Genomic DNA, 20268 nt, shown 5'->3' on the forward strand with positions numbered 1-20268 from the left:
CTTTTCAAACTCCGAAACAATTTTCAGTTCAGCATTTAGCAGTAATGCATGACACAGCATAAAGTAGACGTTGCAGCCAGTTCCACTGAAATGCATCTAGGGAGGTATCGACTGGGTGGTAATGTTTCAAGCATTATCGTGTGTGTCAAATGCGTCAGTTTATTGTAGGCTATTTCCAAGATAATTGGGCTGCTATTGTCCGTAGACGTTCACTTTCGTTTTCGGCCTTGCGTCATCAGTAACTATTCGAAACTATTTATATTTGTTTGTAGGCGTGTTTTGTTTTATGCCCTCTATAAATACAGTTTCATTTAAGAATCATTTTCGTTTCCTGCTTTGTTGATGATGACGATGATGAGACTTTCTGTATGTCATATGGTTGGTTGCGGTCATATAAACCCATCATTGAGTCGGACACATCGGCAGGTGCCTCTCCTTCAAGTGTTAGAATCTGTATGGACTAGTTTAAGAATATAACACAACAATGATTTCATGGGGAGAGGATAGTCGTAATGGCTTTGGTTTAGTGAAGCCGAATGGTTTAGATACGACCAAAACGGATATTAGTTGCGTTAATTTGATACACCTTAAATCTAAAATTCAGGGTCTGTCCGCAGGTAACAGTGTGGTCGCGTTTATCAGAAATAATGGGAGACTAGTGTCTGTCGCACGGATTCAAGAGGACCAAGATGGGAGAAGAATCACAGGGAAACTGAGTAGGTCTAATCTCCTTTCCAATCAATTTTCATAATATATTTTCTTGAGTTGCCCAATCATATGTTTTATGTGCTTTAGAGAGTGTGACGTGTAAGGAGACGATTCGGGCTCTGAGTTGTGGAGATTCTCATGCTGTTTTACTGTCTGAAGAGGGCCGGGTTCTTTGCTTGGACAAAGCCAATATTCTCAGGTGGGATCTATTCCATAATGATACATGTATATGTAGTTTACCCTAAGACATTGTCACCCTCTCATTCAAGTAGCTAAAGTATAAAAACAATTTGTCATTTAATTCAAATGGGCCAACTAATCTTATTCATCTTTCTTCTTTTCCCCCCCAGACCATTGGATAACCTATGTAAGCGACAGGTAACTCAGGTTGCATGTGGAGACCAGCATTCAATTTCACTAACACAGGGTAAATGACCATTAACACACCACTAATCGCTGTTTCACAATGCAACTTAACCAAAACAGTCTAACCTTTCAAAACTGTAATCCTGTACAATGTTCTCACTGTATGGTTGCTTACTTCTGATTTCTGTTCAGATGGTCAGGTGTTCACATGGGGTCAGAACACCAGCGGTCAGCTGGGTTTGGGGTGGGGCGAGCCCAGCGCCATGTCCCCCAAGCCCCTGAAGTCTCTATCAGGGATCCCCCTGGTTCAGATCACTGCAGGGGGAGACCACAGCTTCGCTCTGTCCCTTTCTGGAGCTGTGTTCGGCTGGGGCAAGAACACCGCCGGGCAGCTGGGACTAGGGGACACAACAAGTACAGTATACATTACACAATAGCATATGTGTTGACTCTTGTTAAATATATTTAAATAATCAAGGTCCAGACCGAAGACCATGAACAGTACATTATTTGAAACAGGTGTGTTAGTGCTGGGTTTAAACAAAAGTCATCCCACTCAGTAGCTCTCTCAGGCTGTAGCTGGGGACCCCTGATGTATCTATTATCAACCACATTTTTTGGTGGTTGAAATTATGTAATAAAAAAAAAAAAAAGTCATAAATGGGCCTTTATCTGTCTAAAAACTATTTTAACCAGGATGAGAGAGCACAATGTGTCGTGTGTTTGAGGGTTATGTGTTGTAAATAAATAATTATAAAAAATAATATATAATAATAACAATAAAATGAACCCATTTTTCTGTAGACAGACATGCCCCAGCTCCTGTTGATTGCCTGAATCTGAAGAAGACTGTTTTGATTTCATGTGGAGGAGAACATACTGCCGTTCTGACAAAGGTTGTATATCTGTCTGACATAATTACACTTTTCTCTATCATTTGAACTAAATGTTGTTTGGACCATACAATATGTCTACATTTTATGTGCATTTATTTATATTGGTGTCTCAATGTTCGCTGCAGCCAGCGACTGGAACGAACTGCAACAAACACTCAAACTAGACAGTTTTATCTCTTCATTCAAATACTCAATCATGGGAACTCTTACTGACAGTTGTGGCTGCTTTGCATGATGTATTGTTGTCTCTACCTTCTTGCCCTTTGTGCTGTTGTCTGTGCCCAATAATGTTTGTACCATGTTTTGTGCTAATACCATGTTGTGCTGCTACCATGCTGTTGTCATGTGTTGCTACCATGCTGTGTTGTCATGTGTTGCTGCCATGCTATGTTGTTGTCTTAGGTCTCTATTTATGTAGTGTTGTGTTGTCTCTCTTGTCGTGATGTGTTTTGTCCTATATTTTTATTTAATTAATTTATATTTTTAATCCCAGACCCCGTCCCCGCAGGAGGCCTTTTGGTAGGCCGTCATTGTCAATAAGAATTTGTTCTTAACTGACTTGACTAGTTAAATAATGTTGAAATAAAAAACAAACATAACAAAATAAAATAAAATGTTTTAGTTTTTAGTTCCCTGGAAATTTGCATTGAAACATCCTCATTAACGTAGAGGAAAACACTATAACTGTCTGGGTTGATTTTGTTCTAGGGAGGTGTGGTGTTCACATTTGGCTCAGGCCGATATGGACAGCTTGGACACAACTCTCTCCGAGATGAACTACAACCTCGAGTGGTGGGGCAACTCTGGGGGTCAAAGGTGACCCAGATAGCCTGTGGAAGGTAGGTTACACATATTAGACATGATCTGGAATTGACAAAATGTGACACAACCAAAATTGATGTAGGACTGTTTTGGTTATTTTCATCTTAGCATAAGACCTTTTTAGAATTCATTGTTGATTTGAGAAATGTTTTCTCTGTCTGTTTGCCACATTAGACACCACACATTAGCGTTTGTGGGGCCCTCCAATAAGATCTACTCATTTGGGCACGGAAAGCAAGGGCAGCTGGGAAATGGAGTAAAGATTGATCAGTCTGTGCCCCTTCCAGTACAACTGCCAGGTAAAACATTCATTTATGGTATAACTTTAGCCAGAGTACACACATTTTCAGAACAGATCAAACTTGAATAAAAGTCAACTCAACAAAATGATTATTTCAATACTCAACTAAAATAACATGAGGTAAAACATGAAATAACATTAACTTGATAATCAACTATTTTTTGTCAACATTTCAGACCAGATTGATGAACAGAAAATTGAACACATTTTTGCTGGAGGAAACAATTCCTTTGCATTGTGCACTCATGGTCAGGTATGGACACATTTCAGGTTTGAAACAATGAGTTAGCAAAACAGGACATAGTTTGTCCTTTGTACTTAACATTGCTGTGATACGTTGCATCACATTGTCATCTTCCCAGGAGTCTGAAGAAAGGTCTAACAATCTCAGGTCAAGTGTGGGCAAAGTGACACAACAAGCTATAGATGAAGAAATCATTGACAAATGGATCTCGGAATGTGATTCAAAGTCTTGGAAAAAAGGACAGAAGTAAGTATGATATAAGTAACTATAATTTACCGTTGTTATTTCCTTATTTTGTTTATGTACGGTCACATAATGAACTGAAAGATTACTCAAACTTGTAATTGCAGGGAAATCACAAAAATGTTTTCTTCTGCATCATGTTTAAATGGGAGCTTTCTTGATAAAAGGTAACAGTATTTAATATTGGTTCAAATACATGATTTATTATGTTTGAAATATTACATTATCAAAGAATACTGATTTAAATATAGCATAAATATTGACAATTATTTCTTGCTTTTATTAGTTGTGACAAACATTACCAAACCTCACCAAAACAGTCTGGCCTGGATTTTTCACTCGTCCGAGGCGCATTCCGGAAGCTGGCGAAAAAGGTCAAAGTTTTGACTGAGGTATTTTGTGAATATATTTATAAATTGATATGTAATCGATCCTTTTCTGACATGTATCTTGAACGAGGGACGATTCACACACCTCTTTCATTGCACTAGGTTGAAGCTGTTGTCCAGCACACACTGCTTCCCTCCCTGTATGAGGAGCCCATTGGAGTGGAGAGCTTGAGGGTCTACCTGGTTCTCCCTGAGCTCCTCAGGGTCCTTCACAAACAGCACAGAAGGACAGATCTCACCGAAGCCGTTGCTGCTGCTATCCTCAGACTGCACCCCGACAAGCTGCAGGTCCTCGGTAATGTTGCCGTCCATTTAAAATGTTTAAAGTGTGTCACCCCAAATTCAACTACTCAACGACAACGTAGTCGTAAATCTGTTTGTGCTGTAGACAACTTATTTTGTCCTTGTTCATTCGCTGTCTGGCAGATTTAGACTAGGCTAAATTTACAAAACCATTGGTAATTTGAATCGAGCGTGGTAGTGCTGGGCTAAAACAAAACGTGTGCACTTTGGGGGTGCCCCTGTAATGATTGTGAAGTAGATCAAATTCTATACCCCCACAAAATGGTTTGAGAAAACAATCTGTGTGTTATCATGTCCTGTAGGTGACTGCTGGTCCTCATTGAAGCCGTCTGTCATGACCAAGCACATTGGGGTGTGGAAGAAGGCCCTGTCGGGGATTCTGAGGAGTGAACATATTCTACGCACTCGTGACCCTGGGATCAAACACCTGCTCCAGGTCCTCGGCCATCTCCACAGAGTCAGTGTCCATGCTTCTCTGCTCGTACTGTCAATCCATTTATAATGCTGTTTTCCCATTTTGATCAGTCAACTTCGAGGACCAATCTGGTGCCAGGGTGGCAGTTATTTCAATGCAACCTATTTAGAATCGATGAGACCGTAACTGAGATTTGATGAAATAATATTTTGCTGACAAACATGTAAAATATTTTGCTAATACTTGCTAATAATTGTTTATTTATTATCAATGTATTTTACTTTTCTATATTATTTCAAAGGCAAACCAGAAATCTGTAGAGACCCAGACAGTTCCAGACAGTACCTTTTGTATGGAGGAGGTTCACTTCAATCCTATATTTCTAGAGGAGGATGTAAAGCTTTGGCGTTCATGGTCAAAGCAGGTAAGAAAAGTTATTTCGTCTCAGTCACCGATTGCTAACCATACTAGTGGTTGTCAGTCTTGAGGTGTTTTGATGTTCGTTGTTTGGGTCTTAGAAAGTGTCCTGGCTGCATCTCAATAGAGGCTTTAGATTTCCTCTACCTGAAATGGTCTGGAAAGAGAGAGTGAAGGAAACATTTTGTTTTCCTACTGGAGAATCTTTCTCACCTAATCCTTCTTATCAGTGCAGATTAACATAATTAGACAAAGAAGCTCCTTAATTGAGATGCATTGTATGTTTTCTTTTGCAAAACTTTCAGGATGTGGATCAGACACCTGCCATCTTTTGTCGTTACCCATTCTTGATGAACCTGCAGAGCAAGATAAACGTTTTTAACATCAACGCCGCACTCACACAGGTAATGAATCTTGCTTCTCAATATATAGTATTATAATATACAGCAGATACTATGAATCAGGGTGGCTAAACCCCCTACTAGAGACCAACTGACTGTGTATGCAGGCTTTTGCTCTTGCCCTGCTCTAACACACCTGGTTCTACTAATCAGCTGCTCACCAGGATCTTGATTAGCTGAATCAGGTGTGTTAGAACAGGGCTGGTGCAAAAGCCTGCATTCCAAGTAGCTCTAGAATATTGACCATCACTACTGAAGAAACCAGCCATATTTCTTAACCTTTTTGATGGAAGAAACTGTTTGAAATAATACCTGTCTTGTATGCTAGAAAAACACTAACTGAAGACTTAATATTGTACTGCATGCATTGCAGAGGACTGGCATGGGGCCTTTTGACATGTTCCTCATGGCGGCGCCTGCTCCGTTCTTTGAGCTGAGGCTGAATAGAGCATCACTCGTCGAAGACACTTTCCATCAACTGAGTGTAGCATGTCCCAGTACCTTCAAGAGGTCCCTTGTGGTAAGTCCATATTTTTTAATATGATGAGACAATGTTTTGAACAGAGAAGGGCTATGCCAAAATGTACTGCTTACCTCTCTCAGGTGTATTTTGACGAGGATGCGAAGCTGACAGATGTCTACAAAAGGGACTTCTTCCTCCATTTGTTTAAAAAGCTGTTGGTCCCTGAGTCTGGGATGTTCATGTACAACGACACCGAGACGCTGGCCTGGTTCCCTGCAATGGTGAGGCACGTTTAGGGAAATCACACATGGATTATGAGGTTTTCCGCACCTCAACACATTATAGAAATAAAATATTGATAATTATTGTACTTTCAAATAGCTTCAAATGTGCTGGTAGTGAAACACTGTAATGATATGTTTCTAGAGATTAACTACTATAGTATTATTACTGTATTACTAGCCTACTACTGTATTCTAGAAACCACAATACCTTCCCTTTACTGTATATTAATCATTTCCCCCAGGTTAACAACAGCATGTCCGATACTTTCACTCATGGATTATTTCTTGTCTCTTGTCCAACACATCCTCACTAACAGCCTAGAGTGGAGGAGAAGCGTTATTTCCTGTTTGGGGTTCTGTGTGGGATGGCCCTGTACAACAACAACATGGTGCACCTCCCCTTCCCCATGGCCTTCTTCAAGAAGCTGGTGAACATCAAGCCCTCTTTAGAGGACCTGAGAGAGTTTAGCCCCATTGAAGCAAAGTAAGTTCAGACCATAATATATTGTTATCCCTTAGTCATTAATGTATTACAGTACAGGCAGGTGTATTTGTTATAAGGACACCAAGGACAGATTAAGAAATTGCATCTCAATGCATTTTATGGCATCTCAGGGGCAGGGCACTTGCTCTGTGTGGATAAGCAATTATTCATTATTTGGATAAATAGTTTTTCACTTATGAAAGCATCATGATTTATTGATTGCCAATTTATAATTGTCACATCTATTGTCACATCTTGTTTTCAATGCTTTTGAAGGGGTTTGCAGAACATCTTGGATTGCCCTGATGATGATGTTGAAAACATGGACAGGACTTTCTCAGTATGTATTGCATTCAAACAGTTTGATCGATGAACAAATAAAATGTAACATAATACAGATGTAGGATTTTTATTTGATCACTCTTTTGTTGCTGACCATTTTCCCACACTGCAAGAAATGCAAACGTGTAGTGTATTCAAGGTTTTAAAAGGCTTCTAAAGTTAGTAATTTACACTTTAAAATGACAGACTTGATTTGCCCTTACGAAAAATCTATCAACCCCTACAAAAAATGTCCATTAATTATAATACACATAATTCACATTTCCAGTTGCTGCAGGATTATTTTCCTGCTGTATCAAATTGGCTCAAATTAAAATCCTACATTGAAGTGAAGTGGTATGAATTACTGAACATAAGATCAATTATATTATTTTAGTGTGTATGTCTCTCGCAGGTCACTCCCATCTATTTGTCCATACCCTCAGTCTGCAGTGTTATCATTGTTCATTTACCTCACTATTTTCATTACTCACTATTATAGGTGATGTGGGGTGATGTAGCGGTGGAACTTGATCCCAAAGAAACTGGAAAACTTGTCACAAGTGCTAATAAGTAAGATTATAGCATTATTTACAACTGACAAAATACAAGGTTTACAGTATGACACTCCATTGCTACAGCTACCAGGATTGGTGTCAATTCCATTTCGGCAATATCATCTCACGTTGAAATGTAATTGTATGAATGGAGAAATCATAATGGAAAGTAAATGATGCTTCTCATTCCTTGAATTGACTCCACCTATACTAGCTACAACTCAATGGATATCTGACTCTGTCTGTCATTCTTTTGACAGGAAGGAGTTTGTTGACACCTATGTGAACTACATCTTCAACCAGTCAGTAGAGGTGGTGTTTGAAGAGTTCAGGAAAGGCTTCTTCAAGGTGTGTGACATGGACGTGGTGGAGTTCTTCCAGCCAGAGGAACTGAGGGGAGTGATGGTGGGGAAGGAGAATTTCGACTGGGAGACGCTGAAACAGGTCAGAACCATGTTTTGTTACTACATGACTGAAGCTCAATCCCAAATCTACCCCGTTTCAGTTATCTACATCTGAGAGCATTAGACAAGTTAAACATATAATATATGCAGAAATGTCACGTAGCCTATCGGAGGGCAAGATGGAGCCTAAAAAACAAGTGTCCTGGGGTTGATTTGGGATTCATGGTGAACATGTTCTGAAACCTAGCTAAAATGTTGTTTTGATACATTGATTTGACAAGCAGTTTGAATGGTGTCAAGTGTCTATTGCTTCAACATATTGAGGGCATTTCCCCCCAAACTAGAACACTGTGTATGAAGGAGAGTACCATGCTGGGCATCCCAACATCGTCACATTCTGGGAGGTGTTTGAGGAACTGACAGAGGATCAAAAGAAAGCATTCCTGTGTAAGTATGGAACATTTTCATTGTAACAGATGAACCAATAACGTGGGCTACTGAGAATAAAGTTCTGTTCTGTCATTCACTGCCCTCTCCCTTTTACCACCTTTGCCCCTTCAGTGTTCCTGACTGGCTGTGATCGTGTGCCCATCCTGGGTATGAACCAGATCAGGATGAGGGTCCAAACCCTTCTCAACTCCTCCCAACAGCATTTCCCAGAGGCGCTGACCTGTCACTCTCTGTTGCAGCTGCCCATCTACCCCTCCAAAGAGACACTACAGAGCAGGCTTATAGGGGCTGTTGGCCACAACAGGGGCTTCTGGAATTAATAATGGGTGTATAATGTTGCTGCTGTATATACTCCTCTCCTGTGTTCATCTTTTCATTGTTCCATAGATGGGTTTAAGATTTGGATTGTTTTAATGTAGGGTTGTATTTCAAATCCTAACTTGAGATCTGTGCGGTACTATGACATTATCATATTGCATTCACCAAATTTTATTAAAACATTTATAAATCAAAAGGTACAGCATGGTTTGTGCCTGCACATTAAACAACACATTAACAAAAATGATAACAACCAAGATACAAGGAAATCCCAAAGTATTTCAAATAATCTAATTGTTAAAAGGAAGCATATCAGGTTTTCAGTTGAACACAAGAACCATTCATTTTCAAGACCCACCAAATGGTTCATTACAGAAATCAATGAGAGCATAATATCCCTGCAGTTAGGTACAGATCATTTGGCACCCATCCTTCTCAACCATGTTCCCCAATTCACAATATAGGTCAGGATTTAACTCAAGGCGCTCTATAGCGCAGCGCACTATAAGATACTTTTAAAGGTAATTTACACTTGAGCAGACATGCCAGCGTTACCATGAATGTGATCTCAGTGAACAATGGAGAAAGTGCCTTTAAAAGGCGTATTTTGGGTTGTATAGTGCCTTGACATAAAAATAAAACCTCCAGGCTCATGATTTGAGCACCACTGACCTCAACTTATATTTAGAGTACTACTCAAGTTCATAGCTCTTCTAAATGAGTAATTTTCCTTCGTGAACTTGACTCCATTCCCAAAAAGACATACATACTGTGCAAATGACGCATACTTAATTCCCTTTGAATGGAGACGCTCGTGTGAACAAAGTCATATCTGGTTTTAAGACACTATATAGAGGTCATGTTAAAGGTACAGTCACCCGTGGTTAAATTACGAACATTACTCTTTGATTTTTAAAAGATCAGTGCAAAATAGATCACTTCCAGATCAGTGGAGGCTGCTGAGGGGAGGACGGCTCATAATATTGGGTGGAACGGAGTGTTTGGTGTATTTCATACCATTCCACTGATTCCGCTCCATCCATTACCACAAGTTCATCCTCCCCAATTAAGGTGCCACCTATCTGTTCCAGATAAATACAGTAAGTATATTTTTGATCAGCGCTCATCATAAGAGATCTTTAGGTAACAGCCCCCTCTGGTGTTTGTGGTCAGACTTAACAATGGCGTTCAGGAACGAGGTGTTGGTGAACTCCATGGTACAGGGCCTGGGGGTGCATGGGTCCCCCTCCAGCTCCAGGGCGGTCACATTGTGGGCGCGGCCGTGCTCAGGATGCTACCGGGCACGTACAAGGTGAACTGTGGGCCGCGAGCGGGCCAGCAGAGGCCCAGGTTGAAACCGTTGACCACACCTGGCAGTAGTGATTAAAACAAAACAAAGGAAAAGCATTAAAAAAAAGTCTAGAAATAACGTACATGTTCAGGACTCTGTAGTGTCAGGGACCATGAACAAATATGCTGCACCAGGTTATATGAAACTAACGTGGTTCAGTAAACCACGCTTATGTGATGAGTAACCTTGTCTGAGATCTGAAGAGATGTGTCTAAGGTTAATGCCTAGGCTTTAGCTCAGAGGGCTAACACACCAGTCTTGTCATCGCACAGAAGTCACAGGTCAGTTATACTGACCAAAAGTATAAACACAACATGCAACAATTTCAACGATTTTACTGAGATACTTGTGCCCTGTATATACAACATAAATATAAATATATACTTTATACACAAACGAATATATAGATATACATTAACCTTTTGATACAGGATGCAGTGATGAGTATCAATACTGTCATCTGTAACAAAACGAAGGGCACTATGGGAGATGGCATCCAAAGGTTTAAGAGTAGCAGCAGCTGATAACTAATATCACTATTATCAAGAACAGATCAAAAGGTTGACTGAATAATCTGCTTCCTACTGCTTAGAGAAAGGAACGGTCTGTTTCTGTAGAAAAATCTTAGCTTCTTAACCAGCTCATCTATTACTGAACAAAAATATAAACGCAACACAGGAGGTTGGTGGATCCTTAATTGGGGAGGACAGGCTCATGTTAAAACCTTTTCTCAATAGGGGGTGCTGTTTGCACTTTGTAAAAAATTAGTTCCCAAATTAAACTGCCTCGTACTCAATTCTTGCTCGTACAATATGCATATTATTATTACTATTGGATAGAAAACACTCTCTAGTTTCTAAAACCGTTTGAATTATATCTGTGAGTAAAACATAACTCGAGTTGGAGCAAATTTCCTGTGAGGAAGTGAGAAGTCTGAAATCATGCAGGCTGTTCTGAGGTCGGTTTATTAATTTGCCTGTCTTCTATTGGTTGAGATGCACTGCATACGCCTTCCCCTGGATGTCAGCAAATAGTGAGAATTGGAATGGAGTTGCTAGGCAGATCTGAGGCCTTATAAATAGGCTCGGAACGTGGGGTCCTCTCTTTCCTTCGTTCGCCATGACGCAAGACAGACCTCAGGATGGCGTTCTAGAAAGCTCCCGTTATAGCCCTTAGATATATCCGGCTCTGATTTTATTCGATATAGGTGTTAGAAACATCATAACGTAGTTATTTTAAACCGAGTTATATCAGTTTATGTGAGTATATTGCGATTTTCGGAATTTTCTTTGTGCTGCGCAATAGTGAGTTGGGCATGTCTTCGCCACATGGCTAATGTTTACAGCTAATTCCAAAGTTGAAGGCGACAATCTACAACCGAGCAACGATTATTTTGGACAAAGGACAACTTGCCCAAGATTCTGATGGGAGCTCATCAAAAAGTAAGAACTATTTATGATGTTAATTCGTTGTTCTGTTGAAAAATGTAAAACTCCTATTCCGCCATTAATTTCGGTGCGGTCTCGCTTTAACGCACGCTGTATGTCGTAGTAACGTTAATTTTAAAAATCTAACACAGCGGTTGCATTAAGAACTAATGTATCTTTCATTTGCTGTCCAACCTGTATTTTTTAGTCAAGTTTATGATTAGTTACTGATTAGATTAGGTGCCTCTCCCAAGATTTCTCCCGACATATTGTTGGCAGCTTGGCTACTATTCTCATTGTATAACCACGATTTGTGCCGCTAAATATGCACATTTTCGAACAAACTCTATATGTATTGTGTAATATGATGTTATAGGACTGTCATCTGATGAATTTTGAGAAGGTTAGTGAAAGAATGTATATCTTTTGCTGGTTTATTCGTTATCCCTATTGTTGGCTTGAATCAATGCTGTTGTGTGGTTCGCTATTGTAGTAAGCTAATATAATGCTATATTGTGTTTTCGCTGTAAAACACTTAAAAAATCTGAAATATTGGCTGGATTCACAAGATGTGTATCTTTCATCTGGTGTCTTGGACTTGTGATTTAATGATATTTAGATGCTAGTATTTACTTGTGACGCTATGCTAGGCTATGCTAGTCAGCTTTTTTACTGATGGGGGTGCTCCCGGATCCGGGATGGTGTGCAAGTAGAAGTTTTAATGGCTGGAGCGGAATTTGTGGAATGGTATCAAATACAACAACCACATGGTTTCCATGTGTTTGATGCCATTCCATTCACTCTGTTCTCTGGAGCTGGAGGGGGACCCATGCACCCCCAGGCCCTGTACCATGGAGTTCACCAACACCTCGTTCCTGAACGCCATTGTTAAGTCTGACCACAAACACCAGAGGGGGCTGTTACCTAAAGATCTCTTATGATGAGCGCTGATCAAAAATATACTTACTGTATTTATCTGGAACAGATAGGTGGCACCTTAATTGGGGAGGATGAGCTTGTGGTAATGGATGGAGCGGAATCAGTGGAATGGTATGAAATACACCAAACACTCCGTTCCACCCAATATTATGAGCCGTCCTCCCCTCAGCAGCCTCCACTGATCTGGAAGTGATCTATTTTGCACTGATCTTTTAAAAATCAAAGAGTAATGTTCGTAATTTAACCACGGGTGACTGTACCTTTAACATGACCTCTATATAGTGTCTTAAAACCAGATATGACTTTGTTCACACGAGCGTCTCCATTCAAAGGGAATTAAGTATGCGTCATTTGCACAGTATGTATGTCTTTTTGGGAATGGAGTCAAGTTCACGAAGGAAAATTACTCATTTAGAAGAGCTATGAACTTGAGTAGTACTCTAAATATAAGTTGAGGTCAGTGGTGCTCAAATCATGAGCCTGGAGGTTTTATTTTTATGTCAAGGCACTATACAACCCAAAATACGCCTTTTAAAGGCACTTTCTCCATTGTTCACTGAGATCACATTCATGGTAACGCTGGCATGTCTGCTCAAGTGTAAATTACCTTTAAAAGTATCTTATAGTGCGCTGCGCTATAGAGCGCCTTGAGTTAAATCCTGACCTATATTGTGAATTGGGGAACATGGTTGAGAAGGATGGGTGCCAAATGATCTGTACCTAACTGCAGGGATATTATGCTCTCATTGATTTCTGTAATGAACCATTTGGTGGGTCTTGAAAATGAATGGTTCTTGTGTTCAACTGAAAACCTGATATGCTTCCTTTTAACAATTAGATTATTTCAAATACTTTGGGATTTCCTTGTATCTTGGTTGTTATCATTTTTGTTAATGTGTTGTTTAATGTGCAGGCACAAACCATGCTGTACCTTTTGATTTATAAATGTTTTAATAAAATTTGGTGAATGCAATATGATAATGTCATAGTACCGCACAGATCTCAAGTTAGGATTTGAAATACAACCCTACATTAAAACAATCCAAATCTTAAACCCATCTATGGAACAATGAAAAGATGAACACAGGAGAGGAGTATATACAGCAGCAACATTATACACCCATTATTAATTCCAGAAGCCCCTGTTGTGGCCAACAGCCCCTATAAGCCTGCTCTGTAGTGTCTCTTTGGAGGGGTAGATGGGCAGCTGCAACAGAGAGTGACAGGTCAGCGCCTCTGGGAAATGCTGTTGGGAGGAGTTGAGAAGGGTTTGGACCCTCATCCTGATCTGGTTCATACCCAGGATGGGCACACGATCACAGCCAGTCAGGAACACTGAAGGGGCAAAGGTGGTAAAAGGGAGAGGGCAGTGAATGACAGAACAGAACTTTATTCTCAGTAGCCCACGTTATTGGTTCATCTGTTACAATGAAAATGTTCCATACTTACACAGGAATGCTTTCTTTTGATCCTCTGTCAGTTCCTCAAACACCTCCCAGAATGTGACGATGTTGGGATGCCCAGCATGGTACTCTCCTTCATACACAGTGTTCTAGTTTGGGGGGAAATGCCCTCAATATGTTGAAGCAATAGACACTTGACACCATTCAAACTGCTTGTCAAATCAATGTATCAAAACAACATTTTAGCTAGGTTTCAGAACATGTTCACCATGAATCCCAAATCAACCCCAGGACACTTGTTTTTTAGGCTCCATCTTGCCCTCCGATAGGCTACGTGACATTTCTGCATATATTATATGTTTAACTTGTCTAATGCTCTCAGATGTAGATAACTGAAACGGGGTAGATTTGGGATTGAGCTTCAGTCATGTAGTAACAAAACATGGTTCTGACCTGTTTCAGCGTCTCCCAGTCGAAATTCTCCTTCCCCACCATCACTCCCCTCAGTTCCTCTGGCTGGAAGAACTCCACCACGTCCATGTCACACACCTTGAAGAAGCCTTTCCTGAACTCTTCAAACACCACCTCTACTGACTGGTTGAAGATGTAGTTCACATAGGTGTCAACAAACTCCTTCCTGTCAAAAGAATGACAGACAGAGTCAGATATCCATTGAGTTGTAGCTAGTATAGGTGGAGTCAATTCAAGGAATGAGAAGCATCATTTACTTTCCATTATGATTTCTCCATTCATACAATTACATTTCAACGTGAGATGATATTGCCGAAATGGAATTGACACCAATCCTGGTAGCTGTAGCAATGGAGTGTCATACTGTAAACCTTGTATTTTGTCAGTTGTAAATAATGCTATAATCTTACTTATTAGCACTTGTGACAAGTTTTCCAGTTTCTTTGGGATCAAGTTCCACCGCTACATCACCCCACATCACCTATAATAGTGAGTAATGAAAATAGTGAGGTAAATGAACAATGATAACACTGCAGACTGAGGGTATGGACAAATAGATGGGAGTGACCTGCGAGAGACATACACACTAAAATAATATAATTGATCTTATGTTCAGTAATTCATACCACTTCACTTCAATGTAGGATTTTAATTTGAGCCAATTTGATACAGCAGGAAAATAATCCTGCAGCAACTGGAAATGTGAATTATGTGTATTATAATTAATGGACATTTTTTGTAGGGGTTGATAGATTTTTCGTAAGGGCAAATCAAGTCTGTCATTTTAAAGTGTAAATTACTAACTTTAGAAGCCTTTTAAAACCTTGAATACACTACACGTTTGCATTTCTTGCAGTGTGGGAAAATGGTCAGCAACAAAAGAGTGATCAAATAAAAATCCTACATCTGTATTATGTTACATTTTATTTGTTCATCGATCAAACTGTTTGAATGCAATACATACTGAGAAAGTCCTGTCCATGTTTTCAACATCATCATCAGGGCAATCCAAGATGTTCTGCAAACCCCTTCAAAAGCATTGAAAACAAGATGTGACAATAGATGTGACAATTATAAATTGGCAATCAATAAATCATGATGCTTTCATAAGTGAAAAACTATTTATCCAAATAATGAATAATTGCTTATCCACACAGAGCAAGTGCCCTGCCCCTGAGATGCCATAAAATGCATTGAGATGCAATTTCTTAATCTGTCCTTGGTGTCCTTATAACAAATACACCTGCCTGTACTGTAATACATTAATGACTGAGGGATAACAATATATTATGGTCTGAACTTACTTTGCTTCAATGGGGCTAAACTCTCTCAGGTCCTCTAAAGAGGGCTTGATGTTCACCAGCTTCTTGAAGAAGGCCATGGGGAAGGGGAGGTGCACCATGTTGTTGTTATACAGGGCCATCCCACACAGAACCCCAAACAGGAAATAACGCTTCTCCTCCACTCTAGGCTGTTAGTGAGGATGTGTTGGACAAGAGACAAGAAATAAGCCATGAGTGAAAGTATCGGACATGCTGTTGTTAACCTGGGGAAAATGATTCATATACAGTAAAGGGAAGGTAGTGTGGTTTCTATAATACAGTAGTAGGCTAGTAATACAGTAGTAATACTATAGTAGTTCCTCTCTAGAAACATATCATTACAGTGTTTCACTACCAGGACATTTGAAGCTATTTGAAAGTACAATAATTATCAATATTTTATTTCTATAATGTGTTGAGGTGCGGAAAACCTCATAATCCATGTGTGATTTCCCTAAACGTGCCTCACCATTGCAGGGAACCAGGCCAGCGTCTCGGTGTCGTGGTACATGAACATCCCAAACTCAGGGACCAACAGCTTTTTAAACAAATGGAGGAAGAAGTCCCTTTTGTAGACATCTGTCAGCTTCGCATCCTCGTCAAAATACACCTGAGAGGTAAGCAGTACATTTTGGCATAGCCCTTCTCTGTTCAAAACATTGTCTCATCATATTAAAAAATATGGACTTACCACAAGGGACCTCTTGAAGGTACTGGGACATGCTACACTCAGTTGATGGAAAGTGTCTTCGATGAGTGATGCTCTATTCAGCCTCAGCTCAAAGAACGGAGCAGGCGCCGCCATGAGGAACATGTCAAAAGGCCCCATGCCAGTCCTTTGACGATTGTTAGGTGGATTCTGCAATGCATACAGTACAATATTAAGTCCTCAGTTAGTGCTTTTCTAGTATACAAGACAGGTATTATTTCAACCAGTTTCTTCCATCAAAAAGGTTAAGAAATATGTCTGGTTTCTTCAGTAGTGATGGTGAATATTCTAGAGCTACTTGGAATGCAGGCTTTTGCTCCAGCCCTGTTCTAACACACCTGATTCTGCTAATCAAGATCCTGGTGAGCAGTTGATTAGTAGAACAAGGTGTGTTAGAGCAGGGCAAGAGCAAAAACCTGCATACACAGTCAGTTGGTCTCTAGTAGGGGGTTTAGCCACCCTGATTTATAGTATCTGCTGTATATTATAATACTATATATTGAGAAGCAAGATTCATTACCTGTGTGAGTGCGGCGTTGATGTTAAAAACGTTTATCTTGCTCTGCAGATTCATCAAGAATGGGTAACGACAAAAGATGGCAGGTGTCTGATCCACATCCTGAAAGTGATGCAAAAGAAAACATACAATGCATCTCAATTAAGGAGCTTCTTTGTCTAATTATGTTAATCTGCACTGATAAGAAGGAACTTTAGTAGGTGAGAAAGATTCTCCAGTAGGAAAACAAAATGTTTCCTTCACTCTCTCTTTCCAGACCATTTCAGGTAGAGGAAATCTAAAGCCTCTATTGAGATGCAGCCAGGACACTTTCTAAGACCCAAACAACGAACATCAAAACACCTCAAGACTGACAACAACTAGTATGGTTAGCAATCGGTGACTGAGACTAAATAACTTTTCTTACCTGCTTTGACCATAAACGCCAAAGCTTTACGTCCTCCTCTAGAAATATGAGTTTGAAGTGAACCTCCTCCATACAAAAGGTACTGTCTGGAACTGTCTGGGTCTCTACAGATTTCTGGTTTGCCTTTGAAATAATATAGAAAAGTAAAATGCATTGATAATAAATAAACAATTATTTGCAAGTATTAGCTAAATATTTTACATGTGTGTCAGCAAAATATTATTTCATCAAATCTCAGTTACGGTCTCATCGATTCTAAATAGGTTGCATTGAAATAACTGCCACCCTGGCACCAGATTGGTCCTCGAAGTTGACTGGTCAACATGGGAAAACAGCATTATAAATGGATTGACAGTACGAGCAGAGAAGCATGGACACTGACTCTGTGGAGATGGCCGAGGACCTGGAGCAGGTGATTGATCCCAGGGTCACGAGTGCGTAGAATATGTTCACTCCTCAGAATCCCCGACAGGGCCTTCTTCCACACCCCAATGTGCTTGGTCATGACAGACGGCTTCAATGAGGACCAGCAGTCACCTACAGGACATGATAACACACAGATCACTTTCTCAAACCATTCGTGGGGGTATAGAATTTGATCTACTTCACAATCATTCCAGGGGCACCCCCAATGTGCACATGTTTTGTTTTAGCACAGCACTACCACACTCGATTCAAATTATCAATGGTTTTGTAAATTTAGCCTAGTCTAAATCTGCCAGACAGCGAATGAACAAGGACAAAATAAGTTCTCTACAGCACAAACAGATTTATGACTACGTTATTGTTGATTAGTTGAATTTGGGGTGACACACTTTAAACATTTGAAATGGACGGCAACATTACCGAGGACCTGCAGCTTGTCGGGGTGCAGTCTGAGGATAGCAGCAGCAACGGCTTCGGTGAGATCTGTCCTTCTGTGCTGTTTGTGAAGGACCCTGAGGAGCTCAGGGAGAACCAGGTAGACCCTCAAGCCCTCCACTCCAATGGGCTCCTCATACAGAGAGGGAAGCAGTGTGTGCTGGACAACAGCTTCAACCTAGTGCAATGAAAGAGGTGTGTGAATCGTCCCTCGTTCAAGATACATGTCAGAATAGGATCGATTACATATCAATTTATAAATATATTCACAAAATACCTCAGTCAAAACTTTGTCCTTTTTCGCCAGCTTCCGGAATGCGCCTTGGACGAGTGAAAAATCCAGACCAGACTGTTTTGGTGAGGTTTGGTAATGTTTGTCACAACTAATAAAAGCAAGAAATAATTGTCAATATTTATGGCATATTTAAATCAATATTCTTTGATAATGTAATATTTCAAACATAAGACAATCATGTATTTGAACCAATATTAAATACTGTTACCTTTTATCAAGAAAGCTCCCATTTAAACATGATGCAGAAGAAAACATTTTTGTGATTTCCCTGCAATTACAAGTTTGAGTAATCTTTCAGTTCAGTATGTGACCGTACATAAAGAAAATAAGGAAATAACAACAGCGCTAAATTATAGTTACTTATATCATACTTACTTCTGTCCTTTTTTCCAAGACTTTGAATCACATTCTGAGATCCATTTGTCAATGATTTCTTCATCTATAGCTTGTTGTTTCACTTTGCCCACACTTGACCTGAGATTGTTAGACCTTTCTTCAGACTCCTGGGAAGATGACAATGTGATGCAACTGTCTGGGTCTCTGAGGTTAGAGTCTAGATGAAAACCAATATACTTAGTTGTTGTTACCACTGGTACTTACTGTCCTTCTAGGATTAGTGGTGCGGGTTGTGGATGGTCTCCAGAATAATATATCAGAATTTCCACAGACTTTTTCCCATTCAGGAGCATGTTGTTGAATGTGGCCCACTCTTCCAGCTGCTTTGCCGCCAAGCCCATGGAAATGTCCTCTTTGATGCTGGTTAATGGTATGGCTCGGGACAGCCCTACATCGTCCAGTGTGTCACTGAAGACAACTTTTCAGGTGGACATGTGAAGGAGAAACAGATATCTTGCAACCACACCCACTTGTGGCACACCAGAGGTGACCTCTGACCAAGGGCTAAAAGTGCCATTTGCCATTACACTCTGCATTCTTCCTGTGGTGTAGCTGTGGAGCCAGGCCAGTAACCTTGGACACAGTTCAATGTCAGACAGATGTTGCAGGAGCTTTGTGTGATCTACTCAATCAAAGGCTTTGGACATATCAGCAAGTAACACCCTCACCATTGTTGTTTTTTTGGAGTCTGTAGCTGTCAGCCAGGAGTGTGTGGCTTTAACAAGGGCGGTAGTAGTGCTGGACTTTGGTAGGTAGGCATACTGATTTGTGCACTCAGATAAAACTGTTGGCATTAGTTTTTTTTTTATGGAGCTCTCCTGGATTTTTCCAAGGAATGACGTCCAGTCGGATTCTGGCTAGGCTTCAATGCTTTCAGAAAGTATTCATACCTCTTGACTTAATCCACATTTTGTTGTGTTACAGCCTGAATTCAAAATGTATTAAATATTTGTTTTCTCTCACCCATCTACACATAATACCCCAAAATGACAAAGTGAAAATATGTTTTTAGAATTTTATTGCACATTTATTGAAAATGAAATACAGATATGTTTCATTTACATAAGTATTCACACCCCTGAGTCAATACTTTGTAGAATCACCTTTGGCAGCGATTACAGCTGTGTGTCTTTCTGGGTAAGTCTCTAAGAGCTTTCCATACCTGGATTGTGCAACATTTGTCCATTATTCTTTTCAAAATTCTTCAAGCTCTGTCAAATTGGTTGTTGATCATTGCTAGACAACCATTTAGAGGCCTTGCCATAGATTTTCAAGTAGATTTAAGTCAAAACTGTAACTCGCCCACTCAGGAAAATTCACTGTCTTCTTGGTAAGCAACTCCAGTGTAGATTTGGCCTTGTTTTAGCTTATTGTCCTGCTGAAAG

At 40.1% G+C, this 20268-nt stretch overlaps 2 protein-coding genes across 3 annotated transcripts; one reads left to right on the forward strand and one right to left on the reverse strand.

Moving 5' to 3' along the window:
* Positions 1–8982, forward strand: LOC139578990 (probable E3 ubiquitin-protein ligase HERC3). 2 transcript variants are annotated; one of them, XM_071407158.1, is made up of 23 exons: positions 3–716; positions 796–907; positions 1059–1135; positions 1267–1488; positions 1879–1970; positions 2679–2809; positions 2967–3091; positions 3270–3346; positions 3456–3583; positions 3688–3747; positions 3867–3972; positions 4072–4264; positions 4575–4729; positions 4989–5111; positions 5410–5508; positions 5879–6025; positions 6109–6249; positions 6570–6736; positions 7013–7076; positions 7560–7630; positions 7875–8058; positions 8363–8465; positions 8580–8982. In XM_071407158.1, the coding sequence occupies exons 1-23, from the start codon at positions 485–487 to the stop codon at positions 8786–8788; spliced, it is 3018 nt and encodes a 1005-aa protein (XP_071263259.1). In that variant the 5' UTR covers positions 3–484; the 3' UTR covers positions 8789–8982. The 2 variants fall into 2 exon arrangements, with proteins under 2 accessions (XP_071263260.1, XP_071263259.1); XM_071407159.1 differs by lacking the exons at positions 7013–7076; positions 7560–7630 and having other exon boundaries at positions 1–716.
* A 4453-nt stretch (positions 8983–13435) lies between these two features.
* Positions 13436–18988, reverse strand: LOC139578991 (probable E3 ubiquitin-protein ligase HERC3). Its single transcript, XM_071407161.1, has 15 exons — positions 18863–18988; positions 18696–18755; positions 18470–18575; positions 18178–18370; positions 17714–17868; positions 17332–17454; positions 16929–17027; positions 16391–16558; positions 16169–16309; positions 15682–15848; positions 15342–15405; positions 14788–14858; positions 14360–14543; positions 13953–14055; positions 13436–13838 (listed from the first exon to the last, which is right to left on the reverse strand). Exons 2-15 carry the CDS (start codon positions 18740–18742, stop codon positions 13630–13632), a joined length of 1830 nt encoding a protein of 609 aa, XP_071263262.1. The 5' UTR covers positions 18743–18755; positions 18863–18988; the 3' UTR covers positions 13436–13629.
* Positions 18989–20268: the final 1280 nt, after the last annotated feature.

Source organism: Salvelinus alpinus, chromosome 6, assembly GCF_045679555.1.
Source record: "Salvelinus alpinus chromosome 6, SLU_Salpinus.1, whole genome shotgun sequence".
NCBI lineage: Eukaryota > Metazoa > Chordata > Actinopteri > Salmoniformes > Salmonidae > Salvelinus > Salvelinus alpinus.

Excerpts from the sequence above, each read along its gene's own strand:
- LOC139578990 (XM_071407158.1), top strand. The coding sequence starts at position 485 with ATGATTTCATGGGGAGAGGATAGTCGTAATGGCTTTGGTTTAGTGAAG. Across the intron at positions 5,509-5,878 it reads TCAACGCCGCACTCACACAG|AGGACTGGCATGGGGCCTTT; the intron begins GTAATGAATCTT and ends CATGCATTGCAG. Across the intron at positions 8,059-8,362 it reads ACTGGGAGACGCTGAAACAG|AACACTGTGTATGAAGGAGA; the intron begins GTCAGAACCATG and ends CCCCCAAACTAG.
- LOC139578991 (XM_071407161.1), bottom strand. The coding sequence starts at position 18,742 with ATGTTTTCTTCTGCATCATGTTTAAATGGGAGCTTTCTTGATAAAAG. Across the intron at positions 15,406-15,681 it reads TTTAGCCCCATTGAAGCAAA|GGGTTTGCAGAACATCTTGG; the intron begins GTAAGTTCAGAC and ends ATGCTTTTGAAG. Across the intron at positions 14,859-15,341 it reads ACATGGACAGGACTTTCTCA|GTGATGTGGGGTGATGTAGC; the intron begins GTATGTATTGCA and ends TCACTATTATAG.